Source organism: Salvelinus fontinalis, chromosome 38 (assembly GCF_029448725.1).
Source record: "Salvelinus fontinalis isolate EN_2023a chromosome 38, ASM2944872v1, whole genome shotgun sequence".
Lineage (NCBI taxonomy): Eukaryota > Metazoa > Chordata > Actinopteri > Salmoniformes > Salmonidae > Salvelinus > Salvelinus fontinalis.
The window spans coordinates 7,140,949-7,164,909 of record NC_074702.1 but is presented as its reverse complement, the minus strand read 5'-3'; the positions used below and the strand labels follow the sequence as shown (position 1 = coordinate 7,164,909).

General features: G+C 41.9%; 1 protein-coding gene across 3 annotated transcripts; it reads left to right on the top strand.

Annotated features, from left to right (window-relative positions):
• Nucleotides 1–121: 121 nt before the first annotated feature.
• Nucleotides 122–23,346, top strand: LOC129838170 (phosphatidylinositol 4-phosphate 5-kinase type-1 alpha-like). Of its 3 annotated transcripts, XM_055904939.1 has the most exons (17): nucleotides 122–519; nucleotides 4,326–4,364; nucleotides 8,086–8,120; nucleotides 8,573–8,656; nucleotides 8,883–9,013; nucleotides 9,412–9,529; nucleotides 9,653–9,805; nucleotides 16,746–17,045; nucleotides 17,131–17,366; nucleotides 17,478–17,561; nucleotides 18,013–18,061; nucleotides 18,194–18,278; nucleotides 18,369–18,539; nucleotides 18,690–18,822; nucleotides 18,927–18,992; nucleotides 19,083–19,176; nucleotides 19,276–23,346. In XM_055904939.1, the coding sequence occupies exons 1-17, from the start codon at nucleotides 474–476 to the stop codon at nucleotides 19,276–19,278; spliced, it is 1,827 nt and encodes a 608-aa protein (XP_055760914.1). In that variant the 5' UTR covers nucleotides 122–473; the 3' UTR covers nucleotides 19,279–23,346. The 3 variants fall into 3 exon arrangements, with proteins under 3 accessions (XP_055760914.1, XP_055760915.1, XP_055760916.1); XM_055904940.1 differs by lacking the exon at nucleotides 4,326–4,364; XM_055904941.1 differs by lacking the exon at nucleotides 4,326–4,364 and having other exon boundaries at nucleotides 487–537.
• The last annotated feature ends 615 nt before the right edge of the window (nucleotides 23,347–23,961 follow it).

Sequence of the window (23,961 nt, the reverse complement as noted above, 5' to 3'; positions counted from 1 at the left end):
TAGGATATTTGTTTATTTATTTTTTCAAGCAAAGTATAAGGGAGTTGTACTCCAGTCTAGTAGGTGGCGGTAATGCAAGTGTATTGGATGCCAACCGCCATTAAACGTCATCGAAGAAGAGCGCAACATCCGGAAATAGCATTAGCAACTCTATTATTGTGGTGGAAAATGGTGTTTCATAAAGAAAGTATGCATATTATCTCTGAACGAACCGGTCTAAGGGAGATACACAAAGTCATAAACCAGCCTATTTCTTCAATTTATCTTATTGCATTTTTATTTTAAATCTAACCAGAACCACACTGCTAACCGTATGTCCAACCATAACCCCAAATTAAGACCAAATAGCACATTTTGGTTTTCATATATTTTTACGATATAGTCAATTTTGACTTTGCCGCTGGCCATCTACTAGCTAGTGGATACCCATACCAAAGATTTGTTATATCTGTTCCGATACCGGCCAATCCAAAATGGCTACCGCCGTTCCAGTTGATTCGGGATTGACTGCTCCGACAGGTATCTATAATAACTAATGTAGGTCTCCGTGAAGTAGTTTGCACGAAAATGCAATCTAATTAACGTAGCTACAGATTCAGCACAGCCTGTAGCCGAATATGGTCATTTTGTCTGAATCCAACTGACTAAATTTCTCCTTCTGTCTGAGCTAGCTAACGTTATCACAGTTGCTGTTAGCCAGTTTGCTAACGTCAACAATCGGATCGGGTGGATTGCACTATAGCTAGCCAGGCATCTAACGTTACCAGCTAGCGTTACACGCTTGAAATTGGGTCATGTACTTTATGGTGTTTGTAGTAAGGGCTTGGGATGGGATAGCCGCACACCCGAAAATGTGGTTATTTTCAATCAGATGTAACTTAGCTAGTTAATGTTAGCTCACCCTGAATGGGGCAAATTCTCCAACTTCAGCAATGTTAACTAACTACAGTAGTTGGGCTAATTTACTGCCTCTGTTAACTATTTGCCATGCTCGAAACCAGTGGGCCTTTGATATTTTGTAATATTTGCCGCATATCGTAGTAGGACAAAACACCTGTTAATGGATGTTAGCTGGCTAATTCGACAGCTAACTAGCCATCCCAATAAACTGAGGCCAGCCAGCAATGTTGGCTAGCTAACTAGGTGTGTGTTGAATATTTACTTGTAATGCCAACACAATTGTTTTCGTGGATAGAATGTGGTGGTCATGTCTATGTTGTTGACACAGTAATGTTGTTCTGTAGCTTTTGGACTCATGACAAAAAAAGGCAGTCACTAATCAATTAGGCTAAGTAACGTTAGTTTAGGGTGGAATGGATACAGATTTCGCTTCCACGGGAGATAATATTTTTTTTAAATTTAACTAGCCAACTCAGTTAAGAACAAATTCTTATTTACAATGACAGCCTAGGACAGTGGGTTTTAACTGCCTTGTTCAGGGGCAGAACGACAGAGTTTTACCTTGTCAGCTCGAGGGATTCGATCTAGCACACTTTCGGTTACTGGCCCAACGCTCCAACCACTAGGCTACCTGATAATAAGCAATAGTCTGATTAATGTAGGCCTATGTGGTTGAAGAAGAGCCTCCTGCTCTGTCGTCATTCCAGCACATTTACAGAGAACTTCACTGGAAGTCACAGAGAGGAAGAGGAATTCACGGGGAGTCCTGACTAGAGCTGGGCGATAAGTACATAAATCCATATCGCGTTAAATTGCCTGATGCGAGAACAATACGTTTATAACATTAATGTTCGCCACAGTTTTTAAAAAATCATCCTTTATACTACTACTGGTTTGATGGTTGTAGTTATCAATTGTCCCATTAACAATCGCCCAAATTAGCCAACTTATTTCATTTCAAACTTCACATTTTTCTAGTATAGGCTATGGATCGAAATGAACAATAGCAGCAAAATGCGTGCGATAAGTGATCAGTGTTGATCATTTTTGGTTTATTTCCCCAGGTCTAGTCCTGGCTGATTTGGTTTTTGGTTGTGGTCACATTATTCACTTGTTCAGAATCAGTTGATATCAGAGGTTATGATGTGAACAGTAATGCTGGGTCAGGACAGGAGAGTCTTCTCCACCTTTCTAAGCCTGTTATTGTACAGGCTCTTATCAGCTTGACTATGGTGTTTTTTACAGTTGATCTTCCCTTGGTACTGTAGTAGCTCGCCAGTTTGAGTCAGGTCATGAGAATAGACAGGTCTGTTTTGGTCCTGCAATAACAAGCCGGATTGCTTTATGGGGATCTAAGTCTGACTACAGGACTGCGAACTAGGCCAATGAACACACACATACAAATGATACAGGGTGTTCTCACTATATACAGTACCAGTCAAAAGTTTGGACACATATTCATTGCAGAGTTTTTCTTTATTTTTACTATTTTCAACATTGTAGAATAATAGTGAAGACATCAAAACTATGAAATAACACATATGGAATCATGTAGTAACCAATAAAGTGTTAAACAAATAAACATATATTTTATATTTGAGATTCTTCAAAGTAGCCACCCTTTGCATTGATGACAGCTTTGCACACTCTTGGGGTTCTCTCAACCAGCTTCATGAGGAATGTTTTTTGAAGGAGTTCCCACAAATGCTGACCGCTTGTTGGCTGCTTTTCCTTCACTCTATGGTCCAACTCATCCCAAACCATCTCCATTGAGTTGAGGTCGGCTGATTTTGGAGGCCAGGTCATCTGATGCAGCACTCCATCACTGTCCTTGGTCAAATATCCCTTACACAGCCTGGAGGTGTGTTGGGTCATTTTTCTGTTGAAAAACAAATGATAGTCCCACTAAGCCAAACCAGATGTGTTGGCGTATCGCTGCAGAATGCTGTGGTAGCCATTCTGGTTAGGTGTGCCTTGTATTCTAAATAAATCACTGACAGTGTCACCAGCAAAGCACCATCACCTCTCCCCTGCTTCACGGTGGGAACCACATATGCAGAGATAATCCATTCACCTCCTCTGCGTCTCACAAAGACATGCCGGTTGGAACCAAACATTTCACATTTGGACTCATCAGACCAAAGGACAGATTTCTAACCGGTCTAATGTCCATTGGTTGTTTTTCTTGGCTCAAGCAAGTCTCTTCTTCTTATTGGTGTCCTTTTAGTAGTGATTTGTTTGCAGCAATTTGACCATGAAGGCCTGATTCACGCTGAACAGTTGATGTTGAGATGTCTGTTACTTGAACTCTGTGAAGCATTTATTTGGGCTGCAATTTCTGGGGCTGGTAACTCTAATGAACTTATCCTGAACTTGAACTTATGTTGGGGGCGGCAGGTAGCCTAGTGGTTAGAGCGCTGGGCCAGTAACTGGAATGTTGCTAGATCGAATCCCCGAGCTGACAAGGTAAAAATCTGTCGTCCTGCCCCTGAACCCACTGTTCTTAGGCCGTCATTGTAAATAAGAATTTGTTCTTAACTGACTTGCCTAGTTAAACAAAGGTAAAATGAAAATCCTCTGCAGCAGAGGTAACTCCGGGTCTACCTTTCCTGTGGTGGTCCTCATGAGAGCCAGTTTCATCATAGTGCTTGATGGTTTTTGTGACTGCACTTGAATAAACTGATTTGGCTCAAATGCATTAAGAAGGAAAGAAATTCCACAAATTAACTTTTAACAAAGCACACCTGTTAATTGAATTGCATTCCAGGTGACTACCTCATGAAGCTGGTTGAAAGAATGCCAATAGTGCCAAAGCTGTCATCAAGGCAAAGGTGGCTACTTTGAAGAATCTGAAATATATGAAATATTTTCCTTTGTTTAGCTTTTTTGGTTACTACATGATTCCATATGTGTTATATCATAGTTTTGATGTCTTCACTATTATTCTACAATGTTGAGAAAAAGTAAAAATAAAAACCCTGGAATGAGTAGTTCCTGGTACTTATACTGGTACTGTATAAGTTCATAAATTAGGCCAATAACCAGCACATTTACTCTATTCTGTCAGACAAAAATAGGGGAGTGTCCCATATTATTGCTCTACATGCAGGCTACAGTACAGGCTGCTAGCAGGCAAACAGCCAACATGTGTTTTTAACTGAACTGCGCTGGCACTGGGAGATATGTTTAGTATGCACGCACCCTCATTGTAACTGTGGAAATGTTTGGATACAATGTTATTGAAATCCTATTGTAAAAAACAGTTTTTCTTAAATTGAGCACTGCTTGTTTCTAGATCTCTGTAGAATGTGGTCCATTTAGGCTAATTTAGAGGTGAGCAATGTGATTGAAGCCTAATTCGGTTGCCTTGTTCATGCCTTGTTCATGTGTAACTGGTTGTGGTTGTTCTGTATCTTCTTCCATAGACATTAGGACTCTGTTCTGGAGGAGAGCCTTGCAGAGAGGTACCTGCATGGGGTTGCAGTGTGTGTTTGTGTGTGAGGGAGCGGCTGAGCGTGTGCTTCGTTCCTGTGAGTGCCTCTTACAGGCATTACAGGGCCTTGTGGCATTTGAGCAAGCTGAGAGCAAGCAAAGGACGAGTGGACCAAATATAGGCTGTTAACTGTTGTTTTCTATTGTGCATGTTTGCTTTCTAGTGTGTGTGCAATGCATTTTGCAGTGAAATGGCTACAATATGGTTTAGCAAGACAAAGTGCCTCTCTACTCCTGAATGAACTAATCCTTGTGGTGTTTGCTCAAGCAATGTGGATTGGTTTAATTGATGGATTTTCATCCATCTCACAATTTGAATAGGCCTAGCCTAATATCACAGACAAATAGCCGTTAGGCTGTTTCCTGTTTCGCTATCAGTACCCCACCTTTCCATGATATATTTTCACTAGGTCTCCCTCCTCTCTCCTCACCGTCCTCAACATAACTCTGACCTGCCCACACTATTACAATAACAGCAGACAAGTTGTTTGCCAACTGGTTGTAATATCACTATGTTGAAACTCAGAAATAGCAGTTGCTATTGGTTACAGGCCTGAAGTTCTCATGGAGTGGGTGAGAAGGCGAATCTCACACACGCACACCATTTTAAATGGCGAATCCTTTTGTGAGGAGCACATATTTCAAGCATTGTCATAACGATGTGAAAACATTGAGAAAATACCAGACGTATTTTGCGTCTAAATTTTCCACTCACGTGTCTGTTGTGTTTCTCTATGTTTGCATGTTTGTCGCACAAATTGGCAATGTTTTACAATAGGCTATGGGATGTTATCTCTTAGGCTGGATAAAGTTGGGGCTGGACCTGGGGTCTGCAGGGTCAAATGTATTCTTAGAGAGGATTGGTAATGAGCACATCCCTACCAAAAAGGAAGATGGCAACTCTGTGAGTCACAGGGAAAGTCCCAAGCTTAGTTTGGGTGATGGAAAAAGTTTAGTCATTGCCTGTTGTAGAGGACCCAGTGGTCTAGACACAGTATCAGACTGGGGTTATGTCTGCCAGAGACCTGTGGTAGAGGACCCAGGGGTCTAGACACAGTATCAGACTGGGGTTATGTCTGCCAGAGACCTGTGGTAGAGGACGCAGGGGTCTAGATACAGTATCAGACTGGGGTTATGTCTGCCAGAGACCTGTGGTAGAGGACCCAGGGGTCTAGATACAGTATCAGACTGGGGTTATGTCTGCCAGAGACCTGTGGTAGAGGACCCAGTGGTCTAGATACAGTATCAGACTGGGGTTATGTTTTGCAGAGACTGGCGTATGTCCCTGTGTCGATGCCAAGAGTTCTCGTAATTTCCTCCCACCATCCTGATCTTTCCCTGTATCCGGTGTTCCCCATTAAACCTAATACCAGGCTATGTCCACTCATCGCTCTGTATTTTTGTGTGTGTGTGTGGTGTGTTATGCAGTGAGTGACAGTTAACTTGTTGCCCTTCCGCTGCTCTATGCTCTCTCACAGTATCTGCTCTGTGGTAGACTGTCTCAGAGGGAATGTCTGCTGTAATACTATACTGTCTGGAGATGGAGAGGCACTAAGTAACAGATAGGCAGTCGGTAAGGGTAGTAACTACAAGCTACAACATTTGGTGTTTTAGAATTGAGTGAAAAACGTCATACAAATGCAATGCATCCTGAGCAGTGACTGAAGTACAGGGGTCCCCTGGATTGTTTTAGGCTTGAGGCAAAGGCACAACCACAACAGCATCCAGGGCAGGCTGACATGCAAGCAGCATTAGAGGGAAAAGTGGGGTAAATCTAGAGCAGAATGTGAATGGGAGCAGCAGTTAGCCTAGGCCATTCCTGTGGCTGTGTAGGTCTAACCATGGCTCGGCATCTGTGGAAAATTACACGATTGATGGCTGTTTTTGTAATTAACTAAGAGTGGTTTTCAAGCATTTACTGTGACAAATTTCTTCTCAAGTCAAAATTACGCTGAAGTTTATTAGGTTTTGTGCATGGAGTGGAAAGACTGCAATGAAGCAATTCGGTCAGACACTAGGGTTGGGCGGTTGTACGATTGCATCGTTGATGATGACATCTCGATGTCAAACGATAGTTTAACATATTTGACTACACCGCTGGAGTCATAGCTCACAACAGTGCAGTGAGCACACAGCAGGGCGGCATGCCAAATGGCCTACACCCTAATTGCCGTAGCCTACATTTTCAATACATGTGGTGGTTAGATTATTAACATAATTCAATAGAACAATGTATAAAGAGCGGAGAGCACCAAAGCAGAGCAAAATGTCAGACCAGGCCTAATGTGTTTTTTATTTCATATCCCCTCTCCAATGTAGGATGAAAAATAAATAGTGTCGTTAAATCCCTCTTTGCAAACCAAACAGCCAACAATATAGGCCTACACATAGGCTATTGTCAATAAATTGCAGTAAACGTTACTTGACAAGTTAAACTAATATTTATAATATTGTCGAAGTGTTTGTTAATGTCCTTGAATTGTGCAACGGACAATCAGGTATACGCTCCTACAGCAGCACTTTCAATAGCGGGAACCAAAATAAATGAATGATGAGTCTGTCGGAGTTGTCTCTCAAACAACTTTCTTTTGAATAGCTTACAAATTGTGCATTTATATAATAGTCAACAACAATCAGATTAAATAAATTATTATTTAGCCTTTAACATTCTTTATATCACTTGAATGAACATTGGTTTAGGCTTAAAATGAATAGGCCTTTTGTCCTTTAGGCTAAAAATCCTAAATATACAATCAGATAAAACAAATGATTATTTATAACATGGAACACCAGCATGTTAACCCCCGGAGTATCAAACTCAGCAGGATGACGGATCTTTTAGCATATTCTGCAAGTGCCTTGGGTAAGATCTGCTGGCTCACCTGTATCATATGGCCTGAAATTGAGCGAAAAACTGCTAAACAGGTGAAGACGTGCTATCCCGCCCCCCCCCCCCCCCCACTAAGTCAGCCATAGGTTTTTTTTCTGATTTAGCATCGTCAGGCTACACTATAGTTACTAAGTGAAATCCACTTTTTGAAACTGATGGAAAGTAGCCTAATGGAAGAAAGAATGTCACAAATGTGCTTTTCCAGATGATCATGGTGAAATAACAATACACTTGATATGGCTGTAATATTTGTTTTTAAAAGGTCTACTAATATAACTGATATCTGAGTATTTTTATGGACAAGAGACCTTCCTGTTTTGAAAATCTTTCTGTAGCCAAGAACAAGGTAAACATAATAAGTAAGCCTTGTTTTGAAAAATTATTTAATGAACTAGTTTGTGGCTTTTGTAACAATTTGAATAAGAACAATGACGACATGCACCAAATCACAGTTCTGGTATAACCAATGTGACTTTTTATATTGCGTTCTTCCTGCCAATTGACCCCTCCGTGCGCAATGTATATCAACGATGTTTGGATGGGACGATGTGTCATTCCAGACATCGCACAACCCGATCAGACACTTTAACGGTTCCTTCCTCCATAAACTACTATACCATATGATAAGTTCATCACTACAGTTGGCTAGCATGACTCCAGCTCTGTGATATTAGCTAGGTTCTGTCGGTAACTATTAGATTCTAAGAGGACTAAGTTGCGCATGGAACATGGAGGAGCCTAACAAAAATATGCCCATCACTATACTCTCTGATATGTTTTCCTTTTTTCTCTCTCCTCTCAAGGGTCCAGTGCGTCTCGGAAAATGGCATCTCCAGAGGTAAGACAGACACCATCCCTGACTCACAAAACCACTAATTACAGCACTCTGCTGATGATGCTGGAGCACTGTTGATGAAACTGTGTTTTCCACTACCTTTAGGTTTAGGGAACAGTGTGTGTATTTACACAACATTTATAGACCCTGGTGAAGATGTGTTGTATATCACCTCTCTGTCTAGGGAGAGGACACAGGATATGTGGAAAGGGAGGGGGAACTGGTTTTGATGGTTTCTGTGTGTCAATGGCATATGTTTACCTTTTAAGCTGTGTGTCATAAAACCAAACAATGGAGAGAACAGGATGACGCGGAAACTTGTTTTAATGGAGTCAAACATACAACTCTATAGTGCATTTCTTAGTTTCTTAATACCTTTTATTTCTCCCTATGCTCTCTTCCATCTCTCTCTCCCTTTTTCTCTTTCATCCTGTCTCTCTCTCTCTCTATCTCAGATGCCTGGATCCAGTCAGAGTATGAAGAAGACCATTGGACACAGAGGAGTTGAGACGAACACTGGAGAGACCACATATAAGAAGGTCAGCATGGGGTCAACACACACACACACCACGTGTGCTAAAATTACCCGTAGCCTGAAACCTTTCCTCGTCCACACCCAATGATGACTCGCAGAATGTAATGTACACAAGCATTTGAGAGTCATAGATTAATTATAACATGAGAATTCCTCAGACAGAATGAATTTATCAATCTCTCTTAACAAGCCTCCATTTCTCCATTTCTCTTTTCCACTTCCCCCTCCAGACCACATCGTCAGCCCTGAAAGGAGCAATTCAGCTGGGCATCACTCACACTGTGGGCAGCCTGAGTCAGAAGGCTGAGAGGGATGTTCTCATGCAGGACTTTGTGGTGGTCGAGAGCATCTTCTTCCCCAGGTTAGACGTGTGTGTGTGTGTCACTGGCGTAGCACACTACCCCGGAGGTATGGGGGCCCCCCGACTCCCACAAAAATATAGGTTTTGCACCCCAGATACTATATGAACATGTCATAAACCATGAAGGAAATGTTTATAATTACAGGAAATTGGCTTTAAAACTGAAACACGTTCTCTCAGCCTCATGGCAAAATGTGTAAAACAGCACGAGATTAGCTAGGAAAACTGAAACATGTTCTCTCAGCCTCATGGCAAAATGTGTAGAACAGCATGAGATTAGCTAGGAAACATTTTTTTCCTGAACTGCCTACACCACTGGTCTGTGCACATCTTGCATTTATGCTTGAGAGAAGTCTTCCTGTATTCAGCACTCATTAACACCCTTTTCTCTGTCTCAGTGAAGGCAGTAACCTGACCCCTGCCCACCACTACAGTGATTTCAGGTTTAAGACCTACGCCCCAATCGCCTTCCGCTACTTCAGAGAACTCTTTGGCATCCGGCCAGACGACTACCTGGTCAGTAGACTACAAAAATTCACTTAATTGAATCTGGTTGATTGGTTGTAGTTTTCTATGGTTAATTGGTTGTGTCTGGTTGTAGTTCTGTAGTCACGATGCTAACTAACTCCTCTCCTACAGTATTCTCTGTGTAACGATGGCCTGATAGAGCTGTCTAACTCCGGGGCCAGCGGCTCTCTCTTCTACGTGTCCAGTGATGATGAGTTCATTATCAAGACGGTGCAGCACAAAGAGGCTGAGTTTCTCCAGAAGCTACTGCCAGGATACTTCATGGTGAGATATTGAAGGGGGGGGACTTCATGGAGAGATACAGTTGAAGTCGTAAGTTTACATAAACCTCAGTCAAATACATTTAAACTCAGTTTTTCACAATTCCTGACATTTAATCCTAGTAAAAATTCCCTGTCTTAGGTCAGTTAGGATCACCACTTTTATTTTAACCTTTACTTCATACCCATCCCGGATCCGGGAGCATCCTCATCAAAAAAGCTGACTAGTATAGCCTAGCCTAACGGGACAGGGATATCATATAATTTCATGAAATCACAAGTCCAATAGAGCAAATGAAAGATAAACATCTTGTGAATCCAGCCATCATTTCCGATTTTTAAAATGTTTTACAGCGAAAACACTATGTATTTCTATTAGCTAACCACAATAGCCAAACACACAACGGCATATTTTCACCATGTTTCCACCGCATAGGTAGCCTTCACAAAACCCACAAATAGAGATAAAATTAATCACTAACCTAGAACAACTTCATCAGATGACAGTCTTATAACATCATGTTATACAATACATTAATGTTTTGTTCGAAAATGTGCATATTTATAGCCACAAATCTTTTACATTGTAGTCACCATCACAAATAGCACCAAAGCAGCCAGAATAATTACAGAGAGCAACGTGAAATACATAAATACTCATCATAAAACATTTATGAAAAATACATGGTGTACAGCAAATGAAAGATAAACATCTTGTGAATCCAGCCAATATTTCAATTTTTTTTAAGTGTTTTACAGCAAAAACACAATATATATTTCTATTAGCTCATCACAATAGCCAAACACACACAGCTATTTATCCACCGCCCGCATAGATTTCACAAAAACAGCAATATAGATAAAATTAATTACTAACCTTTGGACAACTTCATCAGATGACAGTCTTATAACATCATGTTATACAATACATTTATGTTTTGTTCGAAAATGTGCATATTTAGAGCTGCAAATTGTGGTTATACATTGTGAATATGTAGCAACAATTCACCAAAATCTCTGGAGATATTTTGGACAGTCATCTAATCAAAGAACTCGTCATAAACTTTACTAAAAAATACATGTTGTACAGCAAATGAAAGATATACTGGTTCTTAATGCAACCGCTGTTAGATTTTTAAAAATAACTTTACTACAACATACAAAAAGCATTATTGTGAGACAGCGCTCACATATTCTACCCCCTGTTGGAGTGAACAGAAGTACGAAATAACATCATAAATTGTGTCTTACTTTTGCTGAGCTAACATCAGAATGTTGTGCAAGGAGTCCTTGGTCCAGAATAAATCGTTTGATTTTAGAATGTCCATTTCTTCTGTCGAATTAGCAACCTTGGCTAGCCATGTGGCGCGAACATGCCAATCTTCTCTTGGCGCAAAGAATGGAAAATTCCAAAAGTCCCAATAAACGTTGAATAAACTGATAAAACTCGGTTGAAAAATCCTACTTTATGATGTTTTTCTCATATGTATCAAATAAAATCAGAGCCGGAGATATTCGCCATGTATACAGAACGCTTTTCAGAAGACATTGTGGAGATCCTTCGCGTGCCGTGGAAAACTGACAAAATGGCTGACCTGTCACTCCAAAAGCTCTTATTCGGCCTCAGATCAAGCTAGACACCCCATTCCACCTTCCACTGCCTGTTGACATCTAGTGGAAGGCGTATGAAGTGCATACATATCGATAAATAAAAGCCAGTTGAATAGGCAGGTCCTGAAACAGAACCTCGTTTTCAGATTTTTCACTTCCTCTTTGGAAGTTTGCTGACAAATGAGTTCTGTTTTACTCACAGATATAATTCAAACAGTTTTAGAAACTTGAGAGTGTTTTCTATCCAATAGTAATAATAATATGCATATTGTATGATCTATAACAGAGTACGAGGCCATTTAATTTGGGCACGATTTTTTCCAAAGTGAAAACAGCGCCCCCCTATTGACAAGAAGTTTTAAGAATGTCAGAATAATAGTAGAGAGATTTATTTCAGCTTTTATTTCATTCATCACATTCCCAGTAGGTCAGAAGTTTACACACACTCACTTAGTATTTGGTAGCGCATTGCCTTTATATTGTTTAATTGGGTCAAATGTTTCGGGTAGCCTTCCACAAGCTTCCCACAATAAGTTGGGTGAATTTTGGCCCATTCCTCATGACAGAGCTTGTGTAACTGAGTCAGGTTTGTTGGCCTCCTTGCTCGCACACGCTTTTTCAGTTCTGCCCACAAATTTTCTATAGGATTGAGGTCAGGGCTTTGTGATTGCCACTCCAATACCTTGACTTTGTTGTCCTTAAGCCATTTTGACATACCTTTGGAAGTATGCTTGGGGACCTTGTCCATTTGGAAGACCCATTTGCGACCAAGCTTTAACTTCCTGACTGATGTCTTGAGATGTTGCTTCAATATATACATATAATTTCCCTACCTCATAATGCCATCTATTTTTTGAAGTGCACCAGTCCCTCCTGCAGCAAAGCACCCCCACAACATGATGCTGCCACCCCCGTGCTTCACGGTCGGGATGGTGTTCTTCGGTTTGCGATCCTCCCCCTTTTTCCTCCAAACATAAAAATGGTCATTACAGCCAAACAGTTCTATTTTTGTTTCATCAGACCAGAGGACATTTCTCCAAAAAGTATGATCTTTGTCCCCATGTGCAGTTGCAAACCGTAGTCTGGCTTTTTTATGGCGGTTTTTGAGCAGTGGCTCCTTCTTTGCTGAGCGTCAATATGTCGATATAGGACTCGTTTTACTGTGGATATAGATACTTTTGTACCCGTTTCCTCCAGCATCTTCACAAGGTATTTTGCTGTTCTGGGATTGATTTTTACTTTTTGCACCAAAGTATGTTCATCTCTAGGAGACAGAACACGTCTCCTTCCTGAGCGGTATGACGGCAGCGTGGTCCCATGGTGTTTATGCTAGAGGTTGACCGATTATGATTTTTCAACGCCGATACCGATTATTGGAGGACCCGATTCTTAAAATGTTTTTTTTTTTTTAAATTTATTTTATTTTTTATATAAATAATGACAATTACAACAATACTGAATTAACACTTATTTTAACTTAAGATAATACATAAATAAAATCAATTTAGCCTCAAATAAATAATGAAACATGTTCAATTTGGTTTAAATAATGCTACAACACAGTGTTGGAGAAGAAAGTAAAAGTGCAATATGTGCCATGTAAGAAAGCTAACGTTTAAGTTCCTTGCTCAGAACATGAGAACATATGAAAGCTGGTGGTTCCTTTTAACAGGAGTCTTCAATATCCCCAGGTAAGAAGTTTTAGGTTGTAGGATTTATAGGACTATTTCTCTTTCTTGCATTTGTATTTCATTAACCTTTGACTATTGGATGTTCTTATAGGCACTTTAGTATTGACAGTGTAACAGTATAGCTTCCGTCCCTCTCCTCGCTCCTACCTGGGCTCGAACCAGGAACACAACGACAAAAGCCACCCTCGAAGCAGCGTTACCCATGCAGAGCAAGGGGAATAACTACTCCAAGTCTCAAAGCGAGTGAAGTTTGAAACGCTATTAGCGCGCACCCCGCTAACTAGCTAGCCATTTCACATCGGTTACACCAGCCTAATCTCGGGAGTTGATAGGCTTGAAGCACAGCGAAGAGCTTCTGGCAAAACGCACGAAAGTGCTGTTTGAATGAATGCTTACGAGCCTGCTGCTGCCTACCACCGCTCAGTCAGACTGCTCTATCAAATCATAGATTTAGTTATAACATAATAACACACAGAAATACGAGCCTTAGGTCATTAATATAGTCGAATCAGGAAACTATCATCTCGAAAACAAGACGTTTATTCTTTCAGTGAAATACGGAACCGTTCCGTATTTTATCTAACGGGTGGCATCCATAAGTCTAAATATTCCTGTTACATTGCACAACCTTCAATGTTATGTCATAATTACGTAACATTCTGGCAAATTAGGCAGCCCAAACTGTTGCATATACACTGAACGCAAGAGAAGTGACACAATTTCACCTGGTTAATATTGCCTGCTAACCTGGATTTCTTTTAGCTAAATATGCAGGTTTAAAAATATATACTTCTGTGTATTGATTTTAAGAAAGGCATTGATGTTTATGGTTAGGTACACATTGGAGCAACGATACGCACCGCATCGCGTCTCTGATCCACCTCTACGCAGACGACGCTATTCTGTATACTTTTGGCCCTTCTTTGGACACTGTGTTAACAACCCTCCAGGCGAGCTTCAATGCCATACAACTCTCATTCCGTGGCCTCCAATTGCTCTTAAATACAAGTAAAACTAAATGCATGCTCTTCAACCGATCGCTGCCTGCACCTGCCCGCCTGTCCAACATCACTACTCTAGACGGCTTTGACTTAGAATGTGGACAACTACAAATACCTAGGTGTCTGGTTAGACTGTAAACTCTCCTTCCAGACTCACATCAAACATCTCCAATCCAAAGTTAAATCTAGAATTGGCTTCCTATTCCGCAACAAAGCATCCTTCACTCATGCTGCCAAACATACCCTTGTAAAACTGACCATCCTACCAATCCTCGACTTCGGTGATGTCATTTACAAAATAGCCTCCAATACCCTACTCAATAAATTGGATGCAGTCTATCACAGTGCCATCCGTTTTGTCACCAAAGCCCCTTACACTACCAACCACTGCGACCTGTACACTCTCGTTGGCTGGCCCTCGCTTCATACTCGTCGCCAAACCCACTGGCTCCAGGTCATCTACAAGACCCTGCTAGGTAAAGTCCCCCCTTATCTCAGCTCGCTGGTCACCATAGCAGCACCTACCTCTAGCACGCGCTCCAGCAGGTATATCTCTCTGGTCACCCCCAAAACCAATTCTTCCTTTGGCCGCCTCTCATTCCAGTTCTCTGCTGCCAATGACTGGAACGAACTACAAAAATCTCTGAAATTAGAAACACTTATCTCCCTCACTAGCTTTAAGCACCAGCTGTCAGAGCAGCTCATAGATTACTGCACCTGTACATAGCCTATCTATAATTTAGCCCAAACAACTACCTCTTTACCTACTGTATTCATTTATTTATTTTTGCTCCTTTGCACCCCATTATTTCTATCTCTACTTTGCACTTTCTTCCACTGCAAACCAACCATTCCAGTGTTGTTTTTTTACTTGCTATATTGTATTTACTTCGCCACCATGGCCTTTTTATATTTTTATTTATTTTTATATATATTTTGTTTGCCTTCACCTCCCTTATCTCACCTCACTTGCTCACATTGTATATAGACTTATTTTTTCACTGTATTATTGACTGTATGTTTGTTCTACTCCATGTGTAACTATGTGTTGTTGTATGTATCGAACTGCTCTGCTTTATCTTGGCCAGGTCGCAATTGTAAATGAGAACGTGTTCTCAATTTGCCTACCTGGTTAAATAAAGGTGAAATAAATAAAATAAAATCGATTATATGCAACGCAGGACACGCTAGATAAACTAGTAATATCATCAACCATGTGTAGTTAACTAGTGATTATGATTGATTGAGTGATTGTTTTTTTTAAAGATAAGTTTAATGCTAGCTAGCAACTTACCTTGGCTTCTACTGCATTTGCGTAACAGGCAGGCTCCTCGTGGAGTGCAATGTAATCAGGTGGTTAGAGCGTTGGACTAGTTAACTGTAAGGCAAGATTGAATCGCCCGAGCTGACAAGGTAAAAATCTGTCGTTCTGCCCCTGAACGAGGCAGTTAACCCACCGTTCCTAGGCCGTCATTGAAAATAAGAATGTGTTCTTAACTGACTTGCCTAGTTAAATAAAGATTAAATAAAGGTGTAAAAAAAATACCGATTTCCGATCGTTATGAAAACTTGAAATCGGCCCTAATTAATCGGCCATTCCGATTAATCGGTAGACCTCTAATTTATACTTGCGTACTATTGTTTGTACAGATGAACGTGGTACCTTCAGGCATTTGGAAATTGCTCCCAAGGATGAACCAGACTTATAGAGGTCTACAATTTTTTTGCTGAGGTCTTGGCTGATTTCTTTTGATTTTCCCATGATGTCAAGCAAAGAGGCACTGAGTTGGAAGGTAGGCCTTGAAAATACATCCACAGGTACACCTCCAATTGACTCAAATGATGTCAATTAGCCTATCAGAAGCTTCTAAAGCCATGACTTAATTTTCTGGAATTTTCCAAGCTGTTTAAAGGCACTGTTAACTTAGTGTATGTAAACTTCTGACCCACTGGAATTGTGATACAGTGAAATAATCTGTAGTCTGTAAACAATTGTTGGAAAAATGACTTGTCATGCACAAAGTAGATGTCCTAACCGACTTGCCAAAACTATAGTTTGTTAACAAGGAAATTGTGGAGTAGTTGAAAAATAAGTTTTAATGACTCAAACCTAAGTTTATGTAAACTTCCGACTTCAACTGTATTGGAGGAGGGGAGAGATATTGGAGGTGGGGGGAGACTTCATGGAGAGATATTGAAGGAGGAGGGGGGAGACTTCATCGTGAGATATTGACGGAGGAGGGGGGGGGGACTTCGTGAGGAGGTATTGAAGGAGGGGGGGAGACTTCATGAGGAGATACTTCATGGAGAGATGTTGAAGGAGGAGGAGATGCTTCATGGCGAGATGTTGAAGGAGGAGAAGATCCTTCATGGCGAGATGTTGAAGGAGGAGAAGATGCTTCATGGCGAGATGTTGAAGGAGGAGAAGATGCTTCATGGCGAGATGTTGAAGGAGGAGGAGATCCTTCATGGCGAGATGTTGGAGGAGGAGATCCTTCATGGCGAGATGTTGAAGGAGGAGGGGGGAGATTCTTCGGTGGCCTGTGTGTTTTAGTCTTTATATAATACCTAGCTGTCTGTGGTGGCCTTTTGTTTTTCACTCTCCTCCTCTCCTTTCTACCTGTCCCTTTCCCCTCTATAGAACCTGAATCAGAACAAACGGACCCTGCTCCCTAAGTTCTACGGTCTGTACTGCATCCAGGCGGGAGGGAAGAACATCCGCCTGGTGGTGATGAACAACCTGCTGCCCCGCGTGGTCCACATGCACCAGAAGTACGACATGAAGGGTTCCACCTATAAGAGACGGGCCTCAGCCAAGGAGAGGGACAAGACTTTTCCCACCTTTAAAGACCTGGACTTCATCCAGGACCTGCCTGATGGACTGCTGCTGGAGACAGACAACTACAACGCCCTTAGCAAGACCATCCAGAGAGACTGCCTGGTGAGAGGGAGGGAGAGAGGGGGTGTGTGTGTGCTGTTTGGGTCTACTGTATAGTAACTCTTATGTGTTTGTGTGTGTGCTCCAGCTCCTGCAGAGTTTTAAAATCATGGACTACAGTCTACTGGTGGGGATCCATAACCTGGAGCAGGCTAATAGAGAGAGGGAGCGAGGTGGGGGGCAGATGGGGGACAGTGGGGGGTCAGAGGGGGCAGTGACCCCAGACCAGCGCCGACCCCAGGCCCAGAAAAGTCTATACTGCACAGCCATGGAGTCTATACAGGGAGAGGCCCGCGGGAAGGGAGCCCTGGAGTCTGAGGACCAGTGAGTCAATCAATATATCACACAATATTACCTTGGGAAAAGTGCAAACTGTCATGTAAATCTGGATTTGTTGATGGTGATTGGTTGGTGTGGCGTATGATGTCATTTCAGTATGGGTGGGATCCCAGCCAGGAACTCTAAAGGAGAGAGGTTGCTGGTCTTTATCGGCATCATCGACATTCTGCAGTCCTACAGGTAGGTGCTTGTGTTTCTTTGTGTGTGTGCGTTCTTGTGTACAGACTACATACAATTTCACATAGTAATATGATGACACAGTACTCAAAGTATTGGGAAAGTGACACATTTTTTGTTTTACTCCAGCATTTTGGATTTGAAATGATACACTGACCTGGTATGGATGAAAATACACTCAAATGAAAGCTTGACAGTCTGCACTTTAACCTCATAGTCATTGTATCATTTTAAATCCAAAAAGTGCTGGGGTACAGAGCCAAAACAACAACAAATGTGTCACTGTCCCAATACTTTGGAGCTCACTGTATATACCATTTAGCAGATGCTTTTATCCGAAGCGACTTAGTCATGCGTGCTTATATTTTACTTATGGATGGTCCCAGGAGTCGAACCCATTATCCTGGCGCCATGCTTTACCTACTGAGCTACGTTCACTAAGACTGTTTTTCAGGTTCATCAAGAAGTTGGAACACTCGTGGAAGGCCCTCGTCCATGATGGGGTAAGATACTACACACACACACATTACCTGTTGTACATTATGAAAGAAGCCACAGATGCATGTGTCAGATCTGCCACTGCGTATGTCAGGCCTATGTCAGGTTATAACTGGTTTATTCCTTTTCCTCTGTAGGATACAGTGTCGGTGCACAGACCAGGCTTCTACGCTGAGCGCTTCCAACAATTCATGTGTAACACAGTGTTCAAGAAGATCCCATGTAAGACTGCTGTGTGTGTGTGTCTTCTGTTTCAATATTTACTTTTATGATATAACCTGCTGTCGTTATTTTGTTTTCCCCACCCCTCAGTGAAGCTCTCCCCATCCAAGAAGTCTCGTGGTGGGGGTCCGGGGGGTCTAAGGAGAGCTCCTACCCTGGGAGGCCCCACCCCCCTCTCCCACGCTGCTGGACAGTCTGTAGTGGACTCCCGGCTCGTCTACCAATCCCACTTCAACAGGGCTGACGCAGAGGGAGACAGCAGTGAGTGAACAGTTAACACAAACATTGATTGTATGTTTGATCAGAGGTCAAGGTGGACCAGAGCTACAAGAAGTGCCTATGGACAAGGGATTAGGGGTGGACTTGGAATTGTGCCATTAGTTCCCCTCTTTACTCCCTCTTTCTGTTCAGGCATGCAGTCGGGCAGGCCAGACCTGGTGCCAAGGACCCCTCCCCTGGCGGGAGGGTCAGGGGATGCAGAGGCCAACTTTTCCACGTCCTCATTAGGAAGCACAGGACTCACCTCCTCCTCTCCTCCGCTACAGTAACACATCCCTCCATCCCCTCTCCTCCAAAGTCAGTCCTCCTCTTCAAGTCATCCAGTTCTCATGTGTTTCTCGCCCTCTCTCTCTCTCGCTCTCTCTCTAGGTCAGTAGGGGTTGAGGTGCATAGAGCAGTAACAAGCACAGACCAAGACCACGGTGTCTCCCACAGGTACACAAATGAATTACAGCACTGCCTCATGTATTCCCACTTACTTGAACACACACACACCCTTATCAGTCTTCTCTTTCTGTCTCTCAGTATGGGTGTGGAAGTGGAAGCGTCAGGTGATCAGTCAGGTAATGAAGATGCCATCTCACTATCCGACATCGTCCCAGAGACTAACATCTGCTTTGTAAGTCTGGCCCAATCCTTTTCCTCCTCCTCTTCTTAAGATATTCACTATGGTGTTTCCCATGGCTCATTGGCCTCCCTCCCTGTGTGTCCCCCACAGTAACAACTGATCTGGAGTCATCTGAGGAAAAGGTGATTCTGGAACCAAGGAGGTGGGTGGAAGAGTGAGGGGGGAGAGTAGTCTTGCATCCTCCATCCTCACTCTTTCGATCCATCCCTCCTTTTCTGCAGGGGAGGTTTGGAACATACTTCAGGCTGACTGAATGGGATGGAGGGGTTGGGAAGTGAAAGAGAGGGAGAGTGTGACTGGGTGCCAGAGAGAGGAACAAAGAGGGAGAGAGGTGTGTATCTATGTGTGATGGTGGTGGCTGTCTAAAGGCTTGGTCAGCCAGACAGACACACGGGTATGCTGCTAGAAACCCTTCTCCAACTAAGTTACAGGAGTCTCTGTGTCACGGAACCCACTTACACTGTCCCACCTATCACAAAGCCTGAAGGGGAGAGGGATGTGGGCTTAGACACCCCTGCATCAACAGTGTGGAGGAGGAACACCATGCTCTATATCACTCTCTGTTCTGTTAATTTGTGCATTCCTTCTTGTGGACAGTCTAAGTGGGTTTAGTTTTCAGTGACTCTGAGCATAATATCTCATATGTTATCATTCTACATCTCTCCACCCCTTCCTCCCTCCACACAGCCAGGAGATGGGAGGGACACAGGAGAATCATCTCTATATGTAGTGTTTTTTTATAATTTTTATTATGACCACAGTTTTACTGATGTGGACAGAACATATGACTTCATCACACAGACCTTCTATTCTTTTAGATTATGGATGTATACAGTAGCTGACTGACTGGATTTGGGGGCAGGAATGTACAGGCCAGAGCTATACTGCCCTACCAAGAAAAAGGCAGTAACTGCTCATAGCATGGAACTGAGAAAAATGCCTTCTATTTACCTTAGTTTCACCGTTACCTAGTGGAGTTATTGCTAATATGACCCCCATTTTCTCAAACACAATACAAGGCAGGATACTTGCCCACGTGATTAAGTCATTTTTGCTACATTAAATACATGCTAACTCATTTTTTACCAAATGAGCGGTTACTGCCTTTTTTCTTGGTAGGGCAGTATGGGTAGGCTATACACCACAGGAGGTTGGTGACACCTTAATTGGGGAGGATGGGCTCATGGTAATCTCTTGAGTGGAATGGTATAAAATACATCAAACACATGGTTTAATGCCATTCCATTTGCACTGTTCCAGTCATTATTATGAGCCGTCCTCCCCTCAACAGCCTCCACTGCTATACACAGTGTTACCGGCTCAGTCTGTCACTCTCCATGGTTATCCTGGAATCTTCCTCTCTAATGAGACCACATGTGCTATATTGGTCTAGGAGTGAGAGACCAGAGCAAGAACATAGTAATGGCCGCTACCTCCATGCCCTTAAAATAGAGCTGGGTTCCCCAACTGGCGGCCTGCGGATGCAATTTTTTAAATTGGTGGACATTAAAGGAAAACACCAGCAAATCAGCTCCAAATGATTTCAATTTAAGAAATCTGTTCTAAAGTATTCCTATGCAAAATAGAGATGTGTGATTTGTAAGCAAGTTTTGAAATTGTTTGTCAAATATTATCTGTTTGGGCTTTCGTGCGGTCAATTTGCAGTCTACAAATTATTTGTAATTATGTTCCGGCCCCTTGACCATCCGCTCAAGAAAAAAAATCCCCCCATGTCTGAATCTAGTTGATGATCCTTCGAATGGAGGTTCACCAGAGAAGAGACAAAGAGGAGCAGTAAGAGGACAGGACAGTGACCTGACCACACTAACGCTAGCTGCCTGTCACTTACGATCTTCCTTTTTATATCTGTGCCTTTGTGTCTGTCTGGTGCTAGTCTTGCTGAGCTGTGTCTCTCATATTTTTGTTTCTTTAATGTCCCGTTACACATACATTCAAACTCTTGTTTGAGTCTGATGTTTTTATATTCTCACTACCAATCAAAAGTATCTTTGAAAGAAAATTTCAATCAACCGGCAGGGTTGAAAGGAATGAGCCAATCAAAATTCAGAGCGAGCGTTTAACACACACTCTACACATGCCTTTTTTGGTCTTCGTATGGCAGTTCAGTTTCATCACATTCATTCACACCCAACCATTTAGACTGTTTTGTACACAAAGATTATAAGTGTTCTTCAAGCAATGGTAATTCTACCACTGTCATTCAAGCACTTTGATACTTTTATCTGACCTGACTTTCATTAATAAGCAACAAGGGATTTCTGCTGGCTACAGAAATGGCTGCTTCACCCCACTGAGTTTGAGACTCACCACATTGTGTGAATGACTTTGTTTGCGTCTCTGTAGTACACCTCTTATACATTAACGTTTATATAAACATGGGTTTGTTATTTTTTTTATCATTTGCTCAGTCATTGTGTAGAATACTAACACAAGCGCTGGGTGGCCGCTCATACTATTTATCCTGTAGTAGGATATTTCAGACACAGGGATACATATCACTGCCTAGTGGTTATGCTAGATCTTGTATTTCACACCAACACAGTGTGATTTAAAGGGCCACCATGGCCTGATTGTGAGGACACATTTCTAAGTAGATGGGAGTACACATGTGGTCCAAAGCAGAGGGGAAGAGATGAACAAACTGGGGATATCAGCCTGTGGTGGAAATGATTCATGTTCATCGATGCACCGTGAGACAATAGGGAATGTTTAAAGGGAATGGGGGAGTACAAGAACACAGCCATGCCCTGAAGAAACTAGAGGCTGGAAGTGGAGCTCTTTCTGATCAACTGTCATGACAAATTGGAAAAGCAATCAAAATAGTATGGACTTGAACATGGATGAACTCACTGCATATGGAAACTACATGGAGGAGACCTATACTTCAGAACTTGAGTTTTGATGAACTTGATGTTTTCCTAACAGATCTGAGTTTAATGACCCTTCAAACAGAGTTGCAGCGCTCACCGTTTGAGAGGAGCTGTACTGCATGATAACAATGCATATTTTAAAGCACACAGGAAGGAAGGGCACAAGAGATGGTGGTATTGGTTCCAAAATGAGTTATTTACACAAATAACTTACTGCATGGTTTGATTCATTTCAAGTTCTTGCGTCTCTACTTTTCCTGGCGAACCCACCCTCTTTATAAACGGCTCATATGGTATTCCTGGTTAATTTATTTCCAAACATGGCCCTCAATTAAAAGTTGTGGTCTTTTGAATGTTTTGACCTTTGACCCTGCTCAGCTTCCCCATCATTTCAAAGAGCTCAGTTCAGTCTTGTGCTTTTTGTTTGAGAACAGTTGGCCACCAAAGAAAACACTCCAAGCCCCATGTTCCCAAGTTTTGAATCACATTTTCAATAGATGGTATTGTGTCTTATTATATAACAAGGGCCTTAGTGTGACAACAGGGTCTGGATTTGACTCCATGAACACTGATCATGACTTTTAGCGTATGCTTAACTTTACAAACTAACATCTGACAGTCAGAACAATGTTTTAAAGCCTGTGTGCTTCTGTGTAGATGCTGGATTAAACGTGTTGCAGTGTCTGGTGACTTGACTTGACCACAACAGACACCTCACCCTTTGGTGCTCAAAGGGCGGTACACTTGCAACACAGACACTACAGAACATATGAACTAATGCAATATGAACAAGTCTGCCATCTTAAAGTTTCAAGAATCGTATTTATTGTATTTGTATTATGACCTTGTAGCCTGAAATTATTCATAAGTTGTACATGTACTGTAGATGATTGTACGTATAATAATGTATTATTCTGATAGGAAATGTCAGAGACTTAAGTAGTGTATTGCATATGGGAGGGGATTATTTGACAATTTCACTTTTTATATTTCATGTTTGATTTTGATAGTGATATATTCTCCATTGTTCTGGGGCACGGATGCCCCATGCTTTTCTACGTTGAATGTTTCACACAGCCTCCGAGCCAATGTTGCTGGTTACCGTCTATGCTTCAATTACTCTATTTTTACCCTGCCTGTATAAAATGTGTATATGTATATAGTAGTCACGAAAATGCCTTCTCATGCTGCCTGTTCCTTCTACCATCTTTCAGTGATGTGATGTTTTTCATATTGGCTCTCTGATTTTAGAATAAACTTATTTTCTAAATGTTGGTTCTTGTCCTTATTCCTGAACATGATACAACTGTTTAGGGATTGGAAGGGTAGGTCTACAGTAGATCAACAAACTCACATCACTTTATTTTTGAGTGGGGGGGTCTTGTCCTTGACATGGCATTTTACAGTATATTGACTTTTAGGTTTTTGTTTGCAGGAGAGGCAAAGAAGGCCTTAAGCAGGGCCCCAAAAATGTAATATTAGGTGTTCTTGCGTTCATTACTTTTCTCCCTAACCCACCCTCTTTGTAAAAAGCTCATAATGTATTCCTGGTTAATGTTATTTCCAACCATGGCCCTCAAGTTGTGCTCTTTTGAATGTTTTGACCTTTGACCCTGATAACCCTGCTCAGCTTCCCTGCTCAGTAAACCAAACCAACATGTGGATTGGTCCATAACGTATGTCAGTGGAGGCTACTCATAATGGCTGGAAAGGAAGGAAGGGCACAGGAGAGGGTGGTATTGGTTCCACAATGACTTACTTACACTAATTACTGAATTACTACATGGTTTGATGTATTTGATACCATTCCAATAATTCTGCTCCAGCCATTACTATCAGCCCGTCCTCCCCAATTAAGGTGCCACCATTCTCCTGTGGTGTACGT